Source organism: Ochlerotatus camptorhynchus, unplaced genomic scaffold (assembly GCF_037179485.1).
Source record: "Ochlerotatus camptorhynchus isolate MF236.1 unplaced genomic scaffold, CSIRO-AGI_Acam_v1.1 ptg000770l, whole genome shotgun sequence".
In the NCBI taxonomy this organism is placed as follows: Eukaryota; Metazoa; Arthropoda; class Insecta; order Diptera; family Culicidae; genus Ochlerotatus; species Ochlerotatus camptorhynchus.
In genome coordinates this window covers 174,733-199,761 of record NW_027041237.1, presented here as the reverse complement: position 1 = coordinate 199,761, position 25,029 = coordinate 174,733, and the positions used below count along the sequence as shown (strand labels likewise).

The 25,029-nt window shown below is 40.9% G+C and overlaps 1 protein-coding gene across 1 annotated transcript; it reads right to left on the bottom strand.

The window, feature by feature from the left end:
• Positions 1-17,386: 17,386 nt before the first annotated feature.
• On the bottom strand, positions 17,387-22,771 carry LOC135714977 (uncharacterized). The gene is made up of 3 exons (XM_065238382.1): positions 22,559-22,771; positions 19,483-22,417; positions 17,387-18,240 (listed from the first exon to the last, which is right to left on the bottom strand). Exons 1-3 carry the CDS (start codon positions 22,769-22,771, stop codon positions 17,387-17,389), a joined length of 4,002 nt encoding a protein of 1,333 aa, XP_065094454.1.
• Between the last annotated feature and the right edge of the window lie 2,258 nt (positions 22,772-25,029).

Here is a 25,029-nt window from a genome sequence, read left to right as displayed (position 1 = left end):
AAAACGTTTACCACGAGTCACTATTGTCCACTTCTTGGTCCGATTTATCGGGATTATCCAGTCCAACGGTCCACCAGTCCCAAAATCCGGTTCGAAGGACCAAAATGTTCTTACCGGTACTGTGGAGGAGACCCTTATTTCGGACACTTGAAATATTTGTTTTTTGAATAAATGAACACTTGAAAATATAGAAAACGAACACTCTATTGACCGACGGAGTTCGATTGCAAAAACTGTTTATTTGCTGCTATTTGGGGCACGATCGATAGCTAACTAACTGTGCCCTGGTATATTGAAACGATACCTAGGGTCAGTGATGAATATGAAGACCGAGAGAAATACCGATCGCGTACGATCAGTCCTATCCTCATCTAGTTTGCGCCCTAGATAGTGATAAGGAAAACTGATAACGATCACTGTGGGAGAGAACGGGAAGCTACTATTTATTGCTGTGGAACATGTCCGGGCTGCCAGTATTGCTGGATTCTAGTAATTCTCAACACTATTAGTGGTGGAGAACAAGTTACCCTTTCACTTTCCTGAGTGGAATGCGATGAAGATTTTAAATGAGCTTACTCGTACCGCGGAAATCATGCGGAATTCAATGATTGAACTATTTCGCAATAAACTGGTTTGTTTGAAAGTGGACTCGGCGACTCGACACGGAAAATCGGTTTTTGCTATAAACTTGACCTTGCCAGATGAAGAAGGCAATTTTGAAATATACCATCTCAGTAAGTAAATGATTATATCGAATATACAACCAAAAAAAAATGTGAATTTTTGGATTCTGTGAGACGCAGTGTAAAAAAAATATGGCTAAAGATACCATTCTTTGTTACCAACGCAAACGCAATAAAAAAAAATTAGTCCGGGAATCGATTGCGCCAAGAATCACCGATTTAAGACGGTGATAACTGTCATTATTGCTCCATTTCTCTGTTCTTCTTATCGCAAAATATTAGACCCATATTATTTTATATTTTGTTATTATGGTGAACATTTCCATGTTAGAGTGGTACAAAAAATTGTTTATTTTCGTTTTTTTAAATGACCTTTTTTCTGAAACTTTTAACTTTTTAACCATTAAGCCGATTTCAAAGATGAAAATATCATATGAAAGTTATTTATAAACATTAATAGGAAAAAAAAAAACAATAATATTAAAATATTGGGATTTTGTATTGAAAAACATGAAATGTGTTTGATTTTTATGGTTTTCAAGGACGCAATATGTTTTTATATTTTTCCTTGAAAATTTAGGCTTTATTACACAACTTATCAAAAAATCTGCAAGTCATTTTTTCAGCCTATTTATGATTTAGGCTGATCCTTAAATTAATGGTTATTTGGAGACAAGGGTTCAATTTCAAAGTGAATCTACGAAACATTAAACAAATGGAGGATAACTTCAAGGGCATTTTAAAAGGGTTTCTATATTATTTTAAGTAAAATTCCAAGTGAGTTGTCAGGGATAATAAAAATAGATTGAAGCTTCCTTGAACTCATAGAAAAACAGTAGAATTTAAAGAGAATCTACCGATAAATGTTGTGATTTTTTTTGTGTATTCTGCGACAAAATCCTTGAGAATAATTGAATAAAATATTACAGAGTTTCCTGTGAAATTTTAAACACAGATGTTGGAAGCTTTTGACGCAGAACTAATTGTCTAACTGAACAGAAACAAACAGTTGAAATGTTTTAACTATCACACCAAGTGACTCGAAATTTTCAATGAATATTATCTAGTCCTCATAGCACACATAAAGTTTTATGAAGTTCTAATGCAGTACCTGCATCTTGAGTCAAGAGAACAATATGAATTCTGAAAAAAAAACTGTACAGTAACAAATTCAAATCAAAAAGTTAAGCAAGGAAACACTATGACCAGTCTTCTTATATATACACTTTATCAAGCAATCTTTTAAGCTAAATATCCCACAACAAAATATTTTACACTACGAAAGAAATAATGTTTCAAAGTTCTGGCTTATTTTGACCTACAATAATTCAAAACCTCCAAATTGCATGACAATTCAACCTGTTAAAATGTAACAAAAATAGGAATATCTGTCACATTTTCCAGTTTTTAAATCCGCTAAAACATTCAGCAAGGATTGATTAATAGATGGTCCTTGTTATATTAAGAAACTTCGCTTAATACACCAAATCCCAAAAATTCACCCGTATACTTCGCTTTAATGGGTTCATCTATAACACATTTCAACATGATGCCGTATGTTTTTGTTTCTTCAAATAAGCGGCACGTCAGACAAAAGAAAACCAGACACGAGTCATCAACGAAGAAATTGGATCATTTGGCCTCGAGTATACGCAAATCGTGACTATCACTTCTAACAATGGGCAAAACATACTAGTAACTGTTCTGGAAATTAAGAAACTCTTTGGTCCAGGTGTTACAGGTTCTTTAGCGTCTATTCTTACCAAAGAAAACGCATTGATTGGTAGTTTGAAAAATGAAGCTGAACCGGATAGCGATACAGAAGTTGTTGAGGAGGCGGAAGAAGAGGATGAGGAGTGCGAAGATATTGGTGGACATAAGCATTTGGGCCCGGAGAGTGATGATTTCAGTGAAGATCGTGAAGGAGAAACTGATAAAGTTAGCGTTAGCTGTGACCATGAGGACGCCGACGACTTCAGAATTGACATACTTGAAAGCGTGAGGTGTGGTGCTCACACCGCCCAATTGGGGGTATGGGACGTTCTCCGGGAGTACAAAACCAGATTGTCAAATATAAACAAGAAGTGCCTCCGCATGCATCATAGAAAGAACCACCAAATGTTCCAGTTCCACAAAATTTCCCTTCCTCCGAAGTTTTGCGAAACCCGGTGGAATGTCTGGTATATTTTACTGAGGTATCAGAAGGAGCAAGATAAAACACCGTTCTTAGTCATACTCAAGAACAATGATCCTGACATTGGTAAGCATTGCTAAAGTAAACGGGCATTTTATTAAAAATGCATGAATAATTTATACCGTTTTCATCAATACATTATTTAGTAACAGTTGATCCGCAACGTGACTGATTTTTACATGATCTTAATTTTGATTAACCTTCTACATACATAAAACCAGTGCACTTACCTTAAGTCATCAAATATTTTAAACTAGAATTCTCGATATATAAAAATATATTGAGCATATGCATTGAGTCAAAACTTGAATGATTTAGAAATCGGACATAAGTTTTTGGATATTACAGCGTTCTTAGTGGCCGTAGCCAAAAACTTTTTCTGGTTTAAATACTTTAACGAGTAGCTGTTGAAAATTTAATCAAAGTCGATCAACGTATTTCAATGTTATAGATTATGGAATTTGAAATGGGAAAATTATTTCCGCACAACACTTGGAGAATATTTTGTGCTCTGTTTTCAAGATATCCATAATGTTTAACATATTCCTTTGTGTCATTTGACAGCTGAATAAAAACCCTTCAAATTAGGCGTTAATCATCTCTATACCCAAAGTCTTTCATGATTTAGAAGCGTTTAAATGTATGCAAGGTTTCTTGTACTCAAGCTTACAAATCGACAGCACCTGCTCTATACTCCTTCAACACTGGTTTAGAGTAGTGGCAACAAGTTATGCACACAATTCTGTTTTATGAAATTTTTTTTTAAATTCTGCTATCATGCAAGATTAATACCACCTGATTTTTCTTCGATTTTTTTGTGATTTTGAAATAAGTTGTATTAAATTTGAAAATTGAGATCAAACGTTCAAAATTGAATTGAGTGCATCACGATAAAACACTACCTTGAACTTGTGCTGTCATATGAAAGGTAAAACCCTCTTTTGCAAACTCTCTTTCATGAAGATCTTTGACGTTATAGTGCACTATGCGTTCAAAATCTTGGATTTAGGTTCACAGCTACAGATCTCTTGCTGTTATTGCCGAAAATGTGTGTCCCATTTATAAATGATTCAAGCTTTAAGACATGTATACTGGTGTCACAAATGCTTGTCTTAGACGTGGTAATAAGATTGATACAAATTCTAATGTCTTAGTATACATAAATGATCGCTTTAATAGAGCAGAAGTTGCTATCGTCGTTCATAATCATTCCAATCACCATTTTATTGCTGTTATTAATAAAGTAATAAGATAACAAATAAAATATTTGGCATGAAAGAAGTAACCGTTAAAAATATCTTTATTTTAACAAGCGTGTAAAATTTCCTCTTGTTTAATTTTGAGCTATAGTTAGTATCAACAGTGAAATTGCATACAAGCTTGTATATAGGAAACGCACCAGTATTGGCCATGTTCCTATTTTGGACACCTTCTGACGATATTTCACTTTCAGTTCCATTGAAAAAATATGAAAAATTGTATGAAAAATCGTCTCACATTTCGACCACAAAGTGCACTACTCTACCTTACATAAACATTTCGACCACAAAATGCACGAATATTAAAATGTAATCGTGTGTTCAAAATAGGAACCTAAGGCTAATACTGGTGCACATACCCTACAACATTGTTAATGTATGTCGCTGACATATCGCTTGAATTTACATGATATATTGGGTAAATTCGCGCGAAATCTAGCGTTAATAACGCGTGCGCTATGTATCGCTGAAACTACGATGAGTTTTTCAAACGGTGTAACTACCCATGCGTCATGTTAATCATTGCATAGAATGTTTGATTTGCTAATTATGTTTGTTTTTAGAATTTTCTCGGCACTGGACCTTCATCAATCAGTTTTGTAGGGCATTTGAACCTCTAGGGGCCTCATAGCCTAGTCAGTAAAGGCACGGTATAACCAAGCCGGAGGCGGCGGGTTCGATTCCGGTCCGGTCGAGGGAATCTTTCGGGTTGGAAATTTTCTCGACTTCCCTGGACATAATAGAGTATCATTGTGCTTGCCACACAATATACAAATTCATGCATTGGTATTGGCATCGAAAGCTCTTAATTAATAACTGTGGAAGTGCATTTAGAACACTAAGTTGAGAGCACGCAATAAGCTAATATGCGCTAAGCAATAAGCTTGAAATGCGAATAAGAAGAAGAAGTTGAACCTCTTTTTATGTTAGCAATGAAATGCCAGAAGGATCACGTGCCCATTTCTCAATTTTTTGCCGAATGGTTGATGAGCCAAGCTCAATTGAGTGTAATTGCCAAAGGTGGCAATTTATTGGCCAAACAACTCCTTGTAGCGATGGAAAACGGATGACCACACTGAGAACTAGCATGCCGTTCAAAGCTTGTCTTTACATGGACCCTAGATTTAATTTTCTTGGATCATATCGGCTCAGTGCAGATGAGAAGACTAAAATACAGATTCGTTTATTTGACTCTTAGGTTTTTTTTTCTATTTTGAATTATCATACCGAAGAATCTCAGAAAATTTATGGATTTTTCAGCTACGGGTAGAGAGCAAGCAAATGTTGAAAATTAATAATTTTAGGAATCAACTAGGGGAAATGTTGGCTTCGGCAAAACCTTAACCTATTATCGTCAGGGGGTAAACTACGTTTGGCTCAATTTTGGTATGTGGACACAATGTTGAAAGCATCTATTTGCCAAATTTTAGTGTTCTAGGACTTTTTTTACCCCCCTGACGATAATAGGTTAAGGTATTGCCGAAGCCAACATTTCCTCTATCATATAAAAAAAATGAAAAGGAACTTATCTCAGCTATTCATAGCAGGGGAAACTCACCTATTTCAGATATGACCTATACATGGTGACTGGTAGCTCGTGGTATTCCCGAAGCAGGGTGATAGAGGATCTCGAACTGAGCAAAACAATTTCTACACTATACCTCAATTCTCTATTATAACGGAGATATTTAGGCTCATAGTTCGTGACCACTCTAACTTTTGACCGCCCTAGTGCCTAGTGCGCTCTAAACAAAAATTCTAATATTATCTTGAAAAATATGCTATATTATGAACCGCTCACAACTATCATAAATGCATAAGTTAAACTTTTTTTTAAATCTATGGTACCATGAAATTCCCTATTTTTTAGCTATGGCAAAACATTGACATCCAAGTATCAAGCTTCAAAAACGTTGGATATTTTTTTTTATATTTGGTAACCCTGCCTCTATTATCGCTTAACATCAGTTTTTCTCAATTCCTATGGAGGAAAGGATTTCATCCCTTTATAATACGAGTCGTTAAAACTTGATTATGTTCAAGCGCTAATAATTCGACAGGGTTAGCAGGTATCAAAGAAAGCTAGACAATGTGAATGTAGAGAAATTTTCATCAATAAAAAAAAATTACGTAGGGGAAATGTTTGCTTCAGCAATACCTTAACCTGTTATCGTCAAGGGGGGTAAACAACGTCCTTGAGGGTTCAATTTTGGTATGTGGATACATTGTGTTTGAGAACATCCATTGGCCAAATTTAAGTGCTCTAGGACTTTGTTTACCCCCTGACGATAATAGGTTAAGGTATTGCCGAAGCCAACATTTCCCCCATTTAAGTTGTGAACTGCTTAACGGATAACATATTTGTAACAATAATTTTACAATTTTTGGTTGGACCACTAAGTGGTTGGGAGGTTGCACTAGGACCGTTCAAAATTCAGGGAATCATGAACTTTGAACCCAAATATCTCCGTTATAAAAGAGAATTAAGGTATGGTGTACAACAATTTCTTGCAGAGTTTGAGGTCCCCCATCACACTTTTTCTGGTGAGATACGAGCTACCTGTCTCCATATAGGGTGGGGTAAATGTAAATTTTAGCAATAGATTTATTCCACGCAAATGACGAATCGATCTTTTGTTACTTTCTCCGATTAGCTTAAAATATTGCATAATGGTTTTTTTTTTTATTGAAGAGACTTTCAGCCTTGAACTGGTTCGTCTGAGATTGCATAATGGTTTGTTATGGTCAGAAATTCACATTTCAGCTAAAATTCGGCCACTTTTAGCTTTTAAAAAAATGTGTACCATATTCGAAAGCTTGTCGAAAACGCATCGAAAACATCATGCCTCGAAAATGTGTTATCTAATCGAATTGACGTTAAAAAACAACTATGCGATAAGATCGAGTCTGACATTAATATTAATTTTGCTATATGACCAGAAGCTGCATAATACCCTACACTAATATCGTCAGGAAATAAGGAAATTGTGAGTTCTTTGCCGTTAATGTTTACGAAAAGTTCACTATTTTGCCATACAGAAATTCAAAACAAAAAATTTAATCGGTGGATTTGGACAGTTTGTGACCTGTTTCATACGACCGGAAGGTGTATGCTGGTCACAAATGCCGTGCCAAACTGATTTCCTACGCAATTAATCAATCTTTGATGTGACTTTCGCTAATAAACACGAGGAGCATTTCTTATAGCAAAACTGCCACAACAAAATGGGCATAGTTCATTTTAGTAAACAAACTAACACTTCTTCCTTGTGTGTCACCTTTATATTAAACGCCCAGGCTCCTGCCCACCTGTCATATTAGGCGCCTAGATCTCTCCCGAAGAATGCTTGTTGGATTCGTGTGGTTGCAAAATTATGAGTGAGTGACGCTTGCTTGAATATGTACATAAGGTAACTCAGCGAATGACGAGAGAAGGCGGAAGAGATGAAAGAGCGTGAATCGTTCCCTCAATATAACCGATCGTATTTGAAGGATGACGCTTTTTCGCATTGCTGTAAAGACTCAGATAACGATGGATAAGCGTAGCGAGTTGCGCAGAATGTTGTTAATCAGCAACCTTGGTTTTTGCCAATTTCTTTAAAACATCATAATAGATTTTCATAACAAAATTTTCGAATTCGATAAAACAAATTATATTTTTTTATCTAGTTCGTTTATTTGTAAGGCTCAATCGCGTTAGCTTTACGGAGCCGATAATTCATTGTTCTTTGTTTGTACCAAAATTCACTTAATTCTATGTCTAGCAGGAGTTGGGCCGAATACTCGCGGCTTACTCGAGGTTAGAGGGGTACATTGTCGAAGGATAGGAAAAGGAGAGGAGCTTGGGGTAGGGTCGCCAGTATGTGTGGTAGTGTGGTTCTAGATTCGTCTGGAGTTCGACCGGCTATGGTGACCAGTGGGCGACGATGAGACTCATCGAGACGGGGGGACAAGACAAACAAAAACTATTGAAGAGAGACAAAAGACAAAGAAATTAAATTCTTATACTAGACATTTGAAGAAACACATAAATCGACTGCATATAGCAGAAATCGCGGGTACCGAACACGTCTCTGATAGGGATATAGGGTTGTCTTTCTTGGGCCTCAAGGGTATTTAAAAGTCGCTCTCTGGGGCGTCATTATCCGTACAGTGCCAAACTGCGTGATCGATGTCATCGTAACCGTTTCCACACCGACAGATGTTGCTGTCCACGAGGTTTATTCTATTGAGATGAGCATCTAGCGAGTAGTGGTTGGACATAAGTCTACTCATCACGCGAATGAAGTCACGACTTAAGCCCAAGCCTTTAAACCACACTCTCGAAGAAACATTAGGAATAATTGAATGTAACCACCGTCCAAGATTTCCAGTATCCCAATCGGTTTGCCAACTCGAAAGGGTACTCTGACGCACTAAATGGTAAAATTAATCGTGTGAATTTGCCTGTCATAAAATTCGCCTTCCTGCGCGCCCACCTTTGCGAGAAAGTCCGCCTTCCCATTGCCTGGGATTGAGCAATGTGAGGGGACCCGTACAAAGGTAATCATATATGATCTTTCGACCAGCACACACATCTGCTCCGTTATCTTTGAAAGGAAATAAGATGAGTGCCTACTTGGTTTCATCGACCGAATAGCCTCAATCGAACTGAGACTATCCGAGAAGATGAAGTAATGGTCTGCGGGCATGTTGGAAATCATCCCCAATGCGAAGTTGATTGCTGCCAGCTCAGCAACATAAACAGAACAAGGTTCCTGAAGTTTGCGGAAGGCGCTAGAGTTTTCATTGAAGACACCAAAGCCAGTGGATCCAGTGAGACGTGACCCGCCTGTAAAATATCGTTTCACGCAATTGACGTGTTGGTACTTTTCAGTAAAAATACGCGGGATAATAATAGTTCGAAGTTGATCTGGAATCCCATGAATCACTTGTTTCATGTACAGATCATATTCAATTGAGGAACTGCGATTGGTGTCGTGAGCACGGTATGGAGTATAACAAGGAAGACACATATCCGACGATATGTAGTGGAGGTAGATTCTCATAAATCGAGATTGTGTGTTCAGCCCAAGAATTTATGCGTTGAGTGCATACAGCCAAGAGCAATACGCAGACAACGATATTGAATTCGTTCCAATTTTATTAGGTGACATTTTCTTGCCGAGAGAAAGCAGAAAGAGCCGTACTCTAGAACAGAGAGAATTGTTGTTTTATAAAGCGTTATGAGGTCTCCCGGATGAGCACCCCACCATGTGCCGCAAATTGAACGGAGAAAGTTGATCCTCTGCTGACATTTTTGCTTCAAATACGTAATATGGGTATTCCAAGTGCACTTTGAATCAAACCAGACCCCAAGGTACTTGAAAGACAATGATTGAGTAATGTTTCTGCCCAAAAGATTAAGCTGCATTTGGGCTGGGTACCGCTTTCGAGTAAACACTACCAGTTCAGTTTTCTGCGGCGAGAATTCGATCCCTAGATTCCTAGCCCAAGAAGACAAGTTATCTAAGGAACTTTGCAATGGTCCTTGCAAGTCCACGGCATGTGGACCTCTTACGGAAACCACACCGTCATCTGCAAGTTGTCTAAGCGTGCATTGTTCTGCCAAACAGTTGTCGATATCTTTGACGTAAAAATTATAAAGAAGAGGGCTGAGACATGAGCCTTGGGGCAGGCCCATGTAGCTAATTCTGGAAGTTGTCAGTTGTCCAAGGGAAAAGTTCATTTGCTTTTCTGACAACAAATTGTACAAGAAATTATTTAAAATTCCAGAAAGTCCACATCTGTGCAGATTGTCTGACAGAATTTCAATGGAAACTGAATCAAAAGCCCCCTTAATGTCCAAGAATACTGAAGCCAATTGCTCCTTGTGCGCAAAGGCCAGTTGAATATCTGTGGAAAGCAGCGCTAGACAATCGTTTGTTCCTTTGCTCTTGTGGAACCCAAACTGTGTATTTGATAGCAAGTCTCAGAAGGATCATTTTCTCCAACAATTTCCTAATGCACGAAAGCATCGCAATCGGACGGTATGAGTTATGGTCAGACGCTGGTTTGCCAGGTTTTCGAATGGCTATTACTTTGACCTGTCTCCATTCAGGCGGTATAATATTGTTTTCTAGTAAGGAATTGAATAAGTCTAGCAAGCGTATTTTAGCGATATCTGGGAGATTTTTCAGAAGATTGAATTCATATCGCTTCGCGGTGAGTAGTTGTTCGATGAAAGAAGAGCCATAGAGAATTCCAGTATTGTGAATGGTCTATCCAGAGAGCTGCCGCTCGAAGACGCTTCTCGAATAATGTGTTGTGCTGGAACTGAGTCCGGACAGACCTTTTTAGTGAAATCGAATATCCATCGGTTGGAGTATTCTTCACTCTCATTAGAAGATGAGCGGCTACTCATGTTGCGAGCCACCCTCCACAAGGTGTTCATTGAGATTTCTCGTGAGAGTCCCTCGATGAAATTGCGCCAATAACCGCGTTTTTTTTTGCTTTGATTAATTGTTTCAGCTTTGCCTCAAGCTTTGAATATTCCTCGAAGTATGTGGAGGTTTTGTGTCTACGAAAAGCTTTGAAAGCATCAGATTTTTCTACATACAATTTTGTGCATTCTTCGTCCCATCCAGGTGTGGCTGATCTACTTTTGAAGGGCGCACTTGGAACTTTTCTTTTTTGTGCTTCCAGTGAGCTTTTGTATATCAAATCGGCGTGGAATCGATATTCTTCTAATGGTGGAAGCGTATCTATTGATTCGGCACCAATGGTCACCGCCGTTGCATATTTCTGCCAATCTATGTTCCTTGTAAGATCAAATGGAACTCGAGGTGGTTCTGCAGAGTGAGGGGCACACTTAATTGAAATGGTGATTGGAAAATGATCGCTACCATGGGGATCATTGATAACCTTCCACAGACAATCCAATGATAGTGATCTTGAACACAAAGTTATGTCTAGTCGACTTTCTCGAGCCGGAGGTTTAGCTATACGTGTCACTTCACCAGTGTTCAAAATAGTCAAGTTGAAATCGTCACATAAATCGTAAAAAATTGCCGCTCTATTGTCATCGTATAGATCGCCCCACCCAGTACCATGGGAGTTCATATCACCTAGAAATAATACTGGGATGGAAGAATCGAAACTAGATTCCAGAGTTGACTACGACTAATGGAGGTTCTTGGTGGAACATATACTGAAGCTATGCAAAGATTTTCGTTCTTTACATTTATTTGGCAAGCGACGATTTCGACGCCTGATAGAGCAGGAAGGGACATTTTGTAGAAAGGGTAGAACTTTTTGATCCCTAAAAGTACTCCAGCCACATCATAAGTCGGTGCTTCTACACGCAGTTTATTGAATCTCTCCTTATGTACCAAGATTCTCGGATACTTCCGCAGCAAGTCTCTCGAAATGTCGAGTGTTTTCAAAGGTTTATTTCTAGGCAGAAAAAAGACAACCCACGGTCCTTTCGAAGACGGTTGGTAGTATCTAGTTCGCGCAACGTAGGTATCCGAAGACGCCATGAGTGTTGCGCAAAAGCGGTGCACAACCGCTTAAAAAGGAAAGAAAAAAAAAACTCAAAAAAAAACCCTTCACCAATTAATCTACTTAACTACGATGTTAATATTTTGTTGCCCAGTGTATGAAAAACCAAGCAAAACAAAAACAAAATTATCACAAAAAAAAGCTTTTCACTAGTTGCAAGAAGTTGCACCACTATAGCCCTCACAACACTATCAGGGGAGAGGGCAAAGCCACGCGCAAAATTCTATAACAAAAGCGCGGCAATGGGCTAGAGAAGACTATTGTATAGTATACTTAACACCGGCCGGTGCCGGCTGTGTGAGCTGGTGCAGCCACTCCGTTTGCTGCTTTGTTGTTGTTGCTTGCTGCTTTGGAGTGGTGATGAGACGATGACGGTGAGATGATAGTCCACCTATAGCGTCGCTAAAGGTGGCTACTTCCTCTGCTGACTGCGATTGCCTTGAGCACTGAACTTCGTCCACGGTAGGTAAAACGCGCGATATAAAAAAACCACTATGGTGCGAAAAAAAAACTCCACCGGCTACGAAACCAATACCCGCAACGGAGACACGAACAAACTACGTCCGGCTACTTCAAGCTATCGGCGAGGAATGGAAACAAATTATATTAATCTCAATCATAGTTGTAGCCAATTTCTTTAAAACGTCATAATAGATTTATTAGGAATTCTGATCGTTTCCGCTTAACAATTTCATTAAAATTGGTAAAAAATGTGATCAATTTCGTTCTGAACAATTGCTCTTGAGATCACGACAATTTATATTGAAAAATGTGAACATTTCATATCCGATTAAATGTCTTAACATTTGTATTGTATATTGCATAATAGTGTATATAGCAGTTTGGTATATTCTTATAGGGATTTACTATTTTTTAATTGTTTTTTCTTCATGTGCTTCAAACAGATTTATAGAATGTCTACTGCACATCGCATATAGGTTGAAAATCAGGTGCTGGCAAGTAATAACACCAGAACACAAGGAAAAACTAGCAATGATAAAAAAGCAATTCAGAAGAATTTTAAGCACAGGCTTGGTTTAATAATAGATGTTCCAAAACAGGCTCCAGCAACGATGGGAACACTGTTTTTTTTAACCCGAAAGTAGCCACTAAAATCACCGGATTAGACGAAGAAATAATTGAAATTTCCGGTAATAGTAAGCGTGCTGGCCTATGGGAAGAAAATCGAAATTGCCGCTTTAAGAGCGTATTGTTATGATACTGCCAAATATTATGTACGTTTCTATAACTGGTATTATATGCCCGTGCATCGTATTTTAATTCATGGGGCAGACATCACAGAAGCAGCGATCGGATATCTTTCGGAGAAACCACAGGAATGCCGAAACAAAGATCTCAAACGTTTTCCAGAGTGCTCAAGGTATGTTGACAATAATAAAAACGATGAAAAATATTCCTTAATTACTCAAGTACTTTTATTTGTGTACAGAATGGCAACCAATGAAGAATTTTTAGACGGTTACTTATGACTTCGGACCCCTTCATAACAAATCTAAGACGACAAACTCTAAAAAAAAATGGAAATGTTGCCAGCAGCAAAGAAACTTTTACTAGATTCGCTAGATCAATTATCTGATAGTGATTCAGACACAGAAGCTGACGATGAATAAATCCAGTAACACGTAACAGTTTTAATTGTATGCACTAATTTTAACAAAATCTAACATTGTGTAACACATGCATTAATTAATAAACCAATAAAAATAGCAAAAATTAAGTGAAAATATAATCACAACGACCTTAAACAAAAAAAAAAGAAGAAAAATAACTATGTAGCCGAGCAGAACTGGCCATGTTGTTTGGTCCACTAATACATTATGTTATGATTGATCAAAACATGCTTATTTTGGCTGCTAGAAACTGCCATCTTCAAAGAACGTTTAATTGCAAATTGCTAATTATTTTCCTTAAAATCGCTTTAAAAAGAAAATAAAGCAATATAAATTATTGCTGTCTTAAAAAAAATTGGGCATTTTAATAGTATTGAAAACTTTGTAAAACATTTTGAATCGATTTTTTAAGATTTATGATACAAGAAAGGTAGTCCTGACCGAAATCCAATTATATATCACATTAATTATGATTTAGAAACATGGTGTCTATAGCAAAGTTTTATAAAATGCAAAGTTCTACAACTTTGTCAAAGACATAAACCTATTATCTTGCGATTACAAAAAAAAATATTTTTGTGTAATACCACCTTAATCAAAATTCATGTGTATATTTCAAAAGATGTAGAATAACATTTTGAGAAATTTCTTCGAAGACACCTCATTGCTGAAACATCGGATACTGTGGGAAAAGAGTTTTGACCGTCTTTTATCAGAATAGTCCCACTGTGCACCGGTGGTGTAGTGTTAAGCGTGATTGCCTCTGAAACTCAATGAAAGTTTGAAAAGTTTTTTTTTATACATATAAGGGTTGCGTAGATTTTTGACACAATTTTTTTTATATATTTTTTTTGTACTGGCTTTACAGAGCTGAGTTATCCTTTGAATTATACATTATTACTGTCTTATATTTAAAGTTAAAGGAACTGGACCGAGTACTCGCAGGTGTCTCGAGGTTAGTGGCGATTTATAATTTTTTGGATAGGAAAAGGGAAGAAGGAGGTTTCAAATGTGGTTTACGATACAACTATTTAATTAATCCTAAAGCATGAAATTACTTCTATTCATCTTGAAAACAAACATTGAAAAAAAAAACCCCCACACGTACAAAATATAACAAGGTTAATCAAACTTACAATCTTAGGTTAATATCCTTAAAGTAAACATACATGAGTTTCATATACTCCAGATCGCGTCTAGCCAAAATATCCCGAACTGGAACATTAGGTTGCCTACCTCGAGTCCGAAGGGAATCATAAAAATGTGATCTGACTCCACGATACTCCGCACAAGACCAAGGGATGTGATCAGCGTCCTGGTAACCTTGTCCACATTCACACAGATTGCTGTCTCCCAACCCCACACGGAACAAGTGAGCGTTCAGGCAATAGTGATTGGACATGAGACGAGACATCACGCGTATGAAGTCTCGACCCAAGTCCAACCCTTTGAACCATGCAAACTTCGACACCTTAGGGATAATTGAATGTAGCCATCGTCCCAAGCTCCCTTCACTCCATTGATGTTGCCAGCTAACGAGTGACTGCTGACGATAAATAGAGAAAAATTCACTATAGGCGATTTGTCGATCATAAATGTCGCCTTCCATAGCGCCCACCTTCGCAAATGAATCCGCCTTCTCATTGCCCAAAATTGAGCAATGCGAAGGGACCCACGTGAAGGTGATGATGAAAGAGCGCGCGGATAAAGCACTAAGCAGCTCTTATATTTTCAAGAGAAAATACGAGAAGTGCTTTACCGGCCTAATGGAACGGATAGCTTCGACAGAACTGAGACTATTCGTAAAAATAAAGTAGTGGTCTGGAAGAAGTGAAGCAATAGTTTCCAAAGTGTAGTGAATTGCTGCCAGTTCAGCCACATACACAGAACAAGGAGCTTCCAGTTTTCGAGAGGCGCTATGAAATTCATTAAATACACCAAAACCAGCGGACTCCTCTATTAGAGATCCATCTGTGAATGCAGAATCAACATGGCCAAACTTTGCAGCGTATAATGACGGAGCAATCAAAGGACGATGATGCTCTGGAATTCGGCGGATTTCCTGCGTCATAGATAAATCAAAATTCACTGAATTGCTGAAATCGGAGAAGAATACACGATTGGGAATATTTCTTGAAGGGCTGACATCCTGTGTTAAATACAGGTAGTACAAAGCAGTGCTGTAAATTCTCAAAATCATTTGAACATTTTTGATGAAAATGAGAAAAGTAGCTATTCGCTATCAAAGGAGACCTCCTCCGAATGGGTGATATCAGTTGCTTACTCATTTGACGAAGGCATGGATCATTCTCATTTGAGAAACGCTATATATCATTCAATTGAGTGTAACCTACACACAAACGGAGCTCCAGAAGCTTCTCAAAGTTTTCTATCATCAGTGGGTTCATTACTTCGCAACGGGTGAGGAGCCTCAGAGATAACTCTGAAAAACGGACGGATAGTGGCAACATGCCCGCCAGCACTTCGAGACTCATAGTATGCGTCGAGTGAATGCATCCTAACGTGATACGAAGAAAACGATACTGGATCCGTTCCAGCTTAATGATGTGCGTTTTAGCTGCCGACTGGAAGCAAAAACTACAGTACTCGAAAACCGATAAAATCGTTGTCCGTTACAACGTCAGAAGATCTTGTGGACGGGCTCCCCACCACGTTCCGGTAATTGATTGAAGGAAATTGATCCTTAGTTGGCATTTTCGTCTTCGATACTTAATGTGGGATCTCCAGGTGCATTTGGAATCGAACCAGACCCCAAGATATTTGAAAGACATGGAATGAGTGATCGGTTTACCCAAAAGTTGAAGCTTCGGTTGTGCTGGGCTATGCTTCCTAGAAAAAACGTGAGTCTCCGTGGAGAATTCGATACCTAGCTGAATAGCCCAAGTACACGGAGAACAAATTATAGCAGACGCAATTATTTTTCCGGTCAAAATAACTATATTGTTCAATTGTTTTAGAGATAACCCGAAACTGTAGTTGATTTGACTATATATAGAGGGCAACAACTATAGTCCATAGTTGGCTCCTCGGTTGGCTCAACTATATTTTTCAGTAGATGAACAAACGTCAATCTTCAAAATACAACTATGCTTTAGTTGATTCAATAAAACTATTGTTAGAAAAGCAAAATTTTACAATGTTTATTAAACGAGCTGCTCTTCATTATCGACATATTAAGGAAGTTTGTTTTGCTTCTTTATCGATCTCAAAAACACAACTGCAAAATCATAAAAAAGTGAACAAGAACATTCAACTTAGATTTGAACCGTGTTCATCTGCGTGAGAACCAGCTATCTTATCGCCTGCTCTACGCATCACAAGTTAAAAGTATGTGGATTTATGATGATCATTTGAAACCAAATTATATAAATAAATTACATTTGACGGTTGTTATAATTGATCAAAGTTATAGTTGAATTGAGTATAAGATGAACAGTTGAATCTACTAGGTAGATATGATTGAGTTGACGGTCAAATTAATGTTGGAATAACTATAGGTTTCTGTTGGGGAAACGGTTCACTTAGTGGCAGGATGTGGCCGATCTGGACCCTACTCTTCGGCTATGGCTCGCCACAATTAGTCAAATGGTCATCGATAGACCAAGCTCACAAAAATCCACTTTTTACACCACCGTTTAAACTTCAGTTTATTGGTTTCACTCACTTTAAATTGACTACAAATTTGGTTCTTGATCTTCACTTCTTGAGCTACTGATAAGGAATGTTATTTATTACTGATACTGTCGACTTAAATCTAATAAGAACAGCTGATGATGTGTATGTATTGTAAACTGCACGAAAGAAATGAACAGCAATAACTAAACTAACGTAGAGTTCACACTAAGGTTGGATTCTGCTTTTAGCTATATACCCGCTACTGAACATCGCCGCCACCTTGAAATGCTCAATTTCAAAAAGGATTAAATTCAAAATTCTAATACTATTTCTACCCGCTACCAACAAACTACATCAATAATAGAAACAAAAGAGAACATAGTGTAAATGCTGCTTAACTATCTGTCACAATTTTCCTTTTCTTCATCATTTGGATTGCGGCTACTTCTCACCTCCGTTGAGTTCTCCGTCTTCGCTGGTGGTTGCAGAGCTGTCATCTCGGTCGGCGTCATTTTGTTTGTTGTTTTCTCCGGTTGGGTTATCCACGTCGTCATCGGATGGAAGAAAGCAAATTTTTGTAATTGGCCGCTTGATAACCCCACGAGACGTCTTCAGGGTCACCACACGAGTCAGCTGGTCGCGGCCAGGATGGATATCGAGAATACGAGCGAGTGGCCACTTGACTGGATGCAAGGATTCATCGACGACGATCACGAGACGACCGGGAAGGATTCCTTTGTTCGGCTTGTTGTATTTGGTGCATAGCTGCATCTCGTGCAAATATTCCTTTCGCCAATGATGCCAAAACTGCTGAAACGTCCTTTGAATTGCTTGATATTGGTTGAGAATACTCATCGAGAAATTTGTGTAATCCGGCTCAGGAACTGCGTGCATCGTTGACCCAATCAAAAAGTGAGCAGGAGTTAGGCACGATAGATCGTTGGGATCCTCCGACAGGGGTACAAGTGGCCGGCTATTCATTGATGCTTCAATTTGAGTTAGAAGCGTCGCCATACCCTCGAACGTAAGGCGAGAGTTTCCCAGCTGTTGGTACAGATGTTTTTTCGCGACTTTCACCGCAGCCTCCCATAATCCACCAAAGTGAGGCGCTTTTGGTGGACACAGGTGCCAGGTTATGGATTCGTTGGCGCAAAAGGAATGGATTTGGCCAGCTTGCTCGTTCTTCAGTAAACGGTAGATTTCTTCCAGATCGTTCTTCGCGCCCTCGAAATTCTTGCCGTTGTCCGAATAGACGTCGGACGGTCGGCCTCGACGGGACACAAATCTCCGAAATGCTGACAGAAAGGCTGGGGTTGATAAATCTCCTACCAACTCGATGTGTACAGCTTTTGTACTGAAGCAGACAAAGATGCAGATGTAGGCCTTGGTTGGAAGTGCTCTCTTGTGGATTGCTCTCAAGTAAACAGGTTCTGCAAAATCTACTCCGGTGATGCTGAATGGACGACTGGGGCTGATACGATGAACTGGAAGCTGTCCAAGTTGTTGGGTTGCTGGAACGGGACTTGCTCGGGCGCAGCGGAAACATGCGTGTATGATGCCTTTGATGAGTCGTCTTCCGTTGATAGGCCAGAATTTTTCTCTCATGGAGGCCAGTGTGAGTCGGCCGCCACCATGAATTAATCGTAGGTGGTGAAGTTTAGCAAGAAGGCGAGTATAGGGGTGAGGATTTGGTAGGAGGACAGGGTGTTTGTTTATGTATGGCTGCTCTAGTAAATTTAATCTCCCTCCCACTCTAATTATGCCGTCAGGGTCGAGAAAGGGGCTTAGGCGGCGAATCGGTGACTTATTAGATACTGCGTTGCCTCTGCGAAGATCCTTCAGCTCTTCTTTGAAACCATCGGCCTGGACTAGCCTGATGAGAATGGATTGGGCAGTACAGAGCTCATCTCGTGTTAGAGGGCTACTGGAAAGCGGACCAGTACTGGGGGGCTGTGTACGAAACTTTTCACGACAGTGGCGGACAAAGCGCAGACAGTATGCAGTTATGCGGATCATTGCAGTGTGCGTCGAAAAGTGAGCGAAGTGGGGATTGATAATGGATTCGGTTCTTGTTACTGCTACGACGAGTTTTCGGCGCTCCTTTCCGTCCTTTGGGTAGTCCTGTATGTTGTCACATGGCCATTGCCGTTCGGGAAGAGACAACCAGTTGGGTCCGTGCTTCCACAAGGTGCAATTGACGAAATCTTCGGTCTCCATTCCTCTCGATACCATGTCTGCGGGGTTTTGTTTGCCGGCTATATGGTTCCAGTAAGCTCCGTGAGTGGCTGACTGTATTGAGGAAACTCGATTGGCCACAAACGTTTTCCAGGTGTTGGGTGGAGCCTTGAGCCATTGGAGCGTGACTGTTGAGTCAGACCAAAAGTATGAAGCGGAAATTTCAATTTGCAATGCCTCGGATACTTTGACGAAGAGTTTTGCAGCTAGGTCAGCGGCACAAAGTTCCAATCGGGGAAGGCTGACGCGTTTCAGTGGCGCCACTCGGGATTTCGATGCAAGTAAATGTACAGCAACATTACCATAGGAATCAACGGATCGTGCGTATGTGCATGCACCATAGGCAGTCTCGGATGCATCGGAGAATGTGTGCAGCTGGATGGTAGCGTTTGGAAGCAACGCGTAACGTGGCACCCGGAACTCGGAAAGTTTTGTTAGTTGCTCGGCGTAATTCTCCCATTTCTTCGCGATCGATTCTGGAACCTCATCGTCCCAGCCAAACGATTGCAGCCACAGGAGTTGCATCAGCATTTTGCCACGGATTACTACAGGAGAAATTATTCCGAGGGGGTCGAATAGCTGCGATACCCCAGATAAAATGCTTCGTTTAGTAGGCGGTCCTTGCGTCGGTCGAATGATGGTCTCAAAACGGAACACGTCGATTTCAGGTTCCCAGCTGATTCCCAACGCCTTGATTGTTTCGTCCTTGTCGAATTTCAGAGCGGATTGAGTACCGACTTGGTCAGCAGCTAGTCCCTGCAGCACTTCCAACTTATTCGACGTCCACTTTCGCAAGCAGAATCCACCCTTCGCCATCAATTCTCCCAATTCGGTCCTCAACTGGATTGCTTCTTGAACCGACTGAGCACCACCGATGAAATCGTCAACGTAAAATCCCTTTCTGAGCGCTGGTCCTCCCAGCGGATAGGCATCACCTTCATCGTTGGCCAACTGCAGTAGTGTACGAGTTGCAAGGAAAGCAGACGGAGCCATACCGTACGTAACGGTAAGAAGTCGATAGGTTTGTACTGGGTCGGATTTGTTGAAACGGAATAGGATTTCTTGAAGCGGTGTATCCTCTTCATGGTTCAGGACCTGGCGGTACATCTTCTCGACGTCACCCACAACCGCTACAGGAAAGGTTCGAAATCGCAGGCTAATGTTAAGTATATCGTCCTGTACTACGGGGCCTACGAGCAGCGCTTCATTCAGAGAGTGTCCCGTAGACGTTTTGGCGGAAGCATCAAAGACGACACGTACTTTTGTCGTTGTGCTGGCCTCTTTCAGCACTGGATGATGGGGTAGAAAACATTCCTTCGACCTGCCTTCTTCCTCCTCAGGAACCAATCGCATATGCCCTAAATCCAAATACTCTCGCATGAACTTGCAGTATTCTTCTTTCAGGTGTACATCTCGGTTGAGCCTGCGCTCGAGAAGTTCAAAGCGTCGTAAAGCAGTGGCCTTCGATTCTCCAACTAGTTCGTCGAAGTTGGATTTACGTGGTAGTCGCACTATGTACCGTCCTTCGGTGTTTCTGGTAACCGTGGATGTGTAGAATTCCTCACATTTCTTCTCCTCTGGTGAGTAGGCAGATCGAGATGGCAGCTCTTCGATTTCCCAAAAGCGTTCTAAGCTTTCTTCGAGGGACATTAGTGAAACGGTCGTAACAGAGCAGGCAGAAGAATCGGAGGAATTTTCAGCAGCGTTGGCGGTTCCAGAGACGATCCACCCGAAGACACTATCAACTAGCAACGGAAGGGAATCGGACAATTGAATTCTAGCAGCGGTCTTGAAGCAAGAGAAGAAATGCTCGTTGCCGATTATTAAATCAATCCCGGAGCTCTTGTGGAAGTTTGGATCGGCGTAGAACAGGTCCTGTGGTAGATTCCAGCCTTCAACGGAGACGTCACGGGACGGAAGGTTCGGGATGACCTTGTTCAGCACCAAGAAGTCGACATCTAGGATGAATTCTCCTTTCCGGGAACGAACTTGCGTACGGACAGAGTTGCGGGCATGTTGCGGTTTCTCCCCTACTCCATGGATCAAAACATTCACTTTGTTTCGTTTCAGCCGCAAAATTTGGGCCAAGTTTTCGGAGATGATGTTCGGTTGGGAAGCGCAATCCAAAAGAGCTCTGGCAAAATGCTCTTCACCATAACAGTCGACGATTTTCAGCAGTACGGTGAGCATGAAAACGTTTCTACCGCAACTTTGCATCGGAATACTGCACACTTGCTCTTGAGATTTCACAAATGTCGATGCAGACAGCAACGGAACGGCCTCGGAAGTGGCTATGTTGGTTTGAACGGATGCCCTAGAAGAACTACCAGAAGAGGAAGCGTTGACATTTGTGCTGGATTGTTTGGAACTATCCACGTAGGCTGCATGGATGAGGGAGTGGTGGCGTTTCTGGCAGAACTTGCAGCTGTACTTCGACGAACAATTTCGAGCGAGGTGGTCATTGCGGAAGCAATTGAGACAGAGACGCTTGGCATTAAGAAGGTTCAACTTTTCGGAAATAGGAAGCTTCTCGAATTTGTAGCACTTTACTAAAGGATGACGTTGATCGCAGGCGTAGCACTTCATAGGAGAATTTTCGACGGCAGCATGGGACGAGACTTTCGTTGGAAACGATCTTTTCGAAAACGGAGGTTTGAATTGGGTTTCGGCTGGGACAGACGAATAGTGTTGGTTGACGGAAATCGATTCCAAGACGCGCATACGACGTTGCAGGAACTCGATCAGTCGCTCGTAGGTTACTGCGTCCAGAGTGGAAGCGTGATCCTCCCACGCCTTCAGGGTGTCATCGTGCAGTCGCGTACAGAGGACGTGCTCCAATATGGTACTCCACGAATTTACTGGCTCACCCAACTGACCTAGAATTTTGACGTGTCGCTCGAAATCATCGACGATGGTATGCAAGATGGACGCTGACTCTCTCTTCATCTTTGGGCACTCCAACAACGCTTGAAGATGACGTTTTCTCAGGAGGTACTTGTTGGCATATCGGTTGACAAGAGCTTCCCAAGCGAGCGAATAATTAGCAGCACTGATTCCAATTGATTCGATTAACTGAGCTGCTTCCCCCTTGATAGCAGCCCGTAGGTAGTGAAATTTCTGGATGTCTGCCACATCCGGATTCGCATGGATAAGAGCCAGAAAAGTGTCGTGGAACGCAAGCCAGTCTTTGTAGTCCCCAGAAAATTCAGGCAATGAAATGGTAGGCAGTTTCAGACCCTTTAGAGTGTTAGCCCCAGAAGCAGTATGTTGAGGGAGATTGTCGTGCAGATTGATTGGAGGAGGAAGTTTAGAGCGTAAGAAGGATTTTATTTTAAAGGACAGAGTTTCGAAATTGGAACGAAACTGTAAGTTTCTCACCATGCCTTCGTTGGTGTCCTCCATATCCTCCAGTTCCGTCTGCACATCCTCTAGCCCCTGTAGGATCACGTCGAGATTCTCCAATCGCAGATCGACCTCGAGCTTGTCCCGTTCCTCCTGGTACTGCAGCATAAATTTCTCCGCTCGTCCTAGAGACGCAAGCAGAGTGGTTCGTCGGGATGTCAGCACATGTTTCCGACGATCTTCCTCCATCGTGTCGAAGCGAGACGTGCAATGAAGGTAGGCAACGATCTGGCAACGAAAAAGACCAGGAAGCACTGGGGGAAAAACAATAAATCACTTGGAAAGGTGCTCACCTGACCAAGGCGGATAAGTGCCTTGTATTAATGTATACGCAGGAACAAAAAAAACGATCCAAAATGGCACTGGAGTGGTGGGATTCTTTGCTCGATTGCACCACGGCGTGGTCGCAGAAAAGCACCAGGAAACGGCAGGGATTGCTTTAACGACGTATTCCGTTCCTTCGGTTCCACACACGGGCACTGGTTTCGTTTCTTCAGTACTGTTTGCACACACTTCAGTTCCGTTGATTCGTTTGGAACAGCAAGAACGTGACGATCTCACAAACTCCACCGAGCGAAAATTCCGATCAGCACATGAAAGGTAGAGGTAATCTAAAGAGCACCAGCAAACAATAGGAAAGGAAGTTGGACAGGCAATTACCTTCTGCCTGATCTCAACAGGCCTTGTATAAATTGATTGCTGCAACAGTTCTTCAGTTGGATCTTCACGGATGGCGGATGGCGTCACTCGATGGCAATGGCACAATAGGATGGGCTTTGTGTCTATTCACAGTGCACTTCGATGGCGGACGATTGGCTTGTTCAGCTGGCTGAGGTGGCGTCTATAACAAGCTGGTATTGTCCACTACGTTGCTTGGAAGATGGCGAATAGAGCGGGCTTCTTTGTCCCACGGAAGAATGGCGAATCGGTCGGCGACCTTTTCGTACTCAACAATGCCACTATCCTGGTCACGGCACCAAATTGTGTTGGGGAAACGGTTCACTTAGTGGCAGGATGTGGCCGATCTGGACCCTACTCTTCGGCTATGGCTCGCCACAATTAGTCAAATGGTCATCGATAGACCAAGCTCACAAAAATCCACTTTTTACACCACCGTTTAAACTTCAGTTTATTGGTTTCACTCACTTTAAATTGACTACAAATTTGGTTCTTGATCTTCACTTCTTGAGCTACTGATAAGGAATGTTATTTATTACTGATACTGTCGACTTAAATCTAATAGGAACAGCTGATGATGTGTATGTATTGTAAACTGCACGAAAGAAATGAACAGCAATAACTAAACTAACGTAGAGTTCACACTAGAGTTGGATTCTGCTTTTAGCTATATACCCGCTACTGAACAGTTTCTTTCAAACAACAATATTTTTCCATGTGAAAGTAACTATTAGGATTGTTATCTTAACTTAACGAATTTGTTCTCCGTGTGGACAAATTGTCCAAGGTATCCTGTAAGGGTCCTTGCAGGTCAACCTCTTTTGGTCCTGTGATAGACACTACGCCGTCATCTGCAAGTTGTCTCAACGTGCTATTGTCACTAAGACAGTCATCAATTTCTCTAACGTAGAAATTGTACAAAAGGGGGCTTAAACATGAGCCTTGGGGGAGACCCATGTAGTTAAATCGAAAAGCTGTAGAGTTTCCAGCTCATATGTTTTTCTGACAGCAAATTGTACAAAAAATTATTCATCAATGGAGACAATCCACAAACGTGGAGTTTCTCTGAAAGAACTTCAACGGATACTGAATCAAAAGCCCCCTTGATATCCAAGAACACAGAAGCCATTTGCTCTTTCTTAGCAAAAGCCAACTGAATTTCCGAGGAAAGCAACGCGAGACAGTCGTTCGTTCCCTTACCCCTACGGAAACCAAATTGAGTATCTGAAAGAAGGTGGTTCGTCTCAACGCATTTGTCGAAAAAGGTGAAAAAGGACCATTTCCTCCATCAATTTCCGAATGCACGACTGCATCGCGATGGGCCGATACGAATTGTGATCCGACGCGGGTTTATCAGGCTTTTTAATGGTTATCACCCTCACTCGTCTCCAATCGTCGGGAACAATATTGAGCTCCAAGAACTGATTGTACATGTTCAACATGCGCCTCTTAGTGACGTCTGGGAGGTTTTTCAGCAAGTTGAACTTGATTCTATCAGATCCCGGGGCAGAATTGCCACACGAAAGGAGAGCGAGTGAAAGTTCAACCATTGAAAAAGGCTGACTGATTTCGTCTACCGCATTCGCGGTTTCGCGAAGAATCAACTGCGACGGCACGGAATCCGGACACACTTTTCGCGCGAATTTAAGAATCCATCGATCCGAGTATTCCTCGCTTTCGTTGTTAGTAGACCGGTTACGCATTCTTCGCGCCGTACTCCAAAGCGTATTCATAGACGTTTCGCGCGACAATCCGTCTACAAACTGCCG

Bases quoted from the DNA above. Each gene is read 5' to 3' on its own strand.
- LOC135714977 (XM_065238382.1), bottom strand. From the start codon at position 22,771: ATGGAGGAAGATCGTCGGAAACATGTGCTGACATCCCGACGAACCACT. The intron at 22,418-22,558 runs GTGAGAAACTTA...AACACTCTAAAG, and splicing joins AGGACACCAACGAAGGCATG to GGTCTGAAACTGCCTACCAT. The intron at 18,241-19,482 runs GTAATGTTGCTG...CCTTTCTGTCAG, and splicing joins ACGATCCGTTGATTCCTATG to CATTTCGGAGATTTGTGTCC.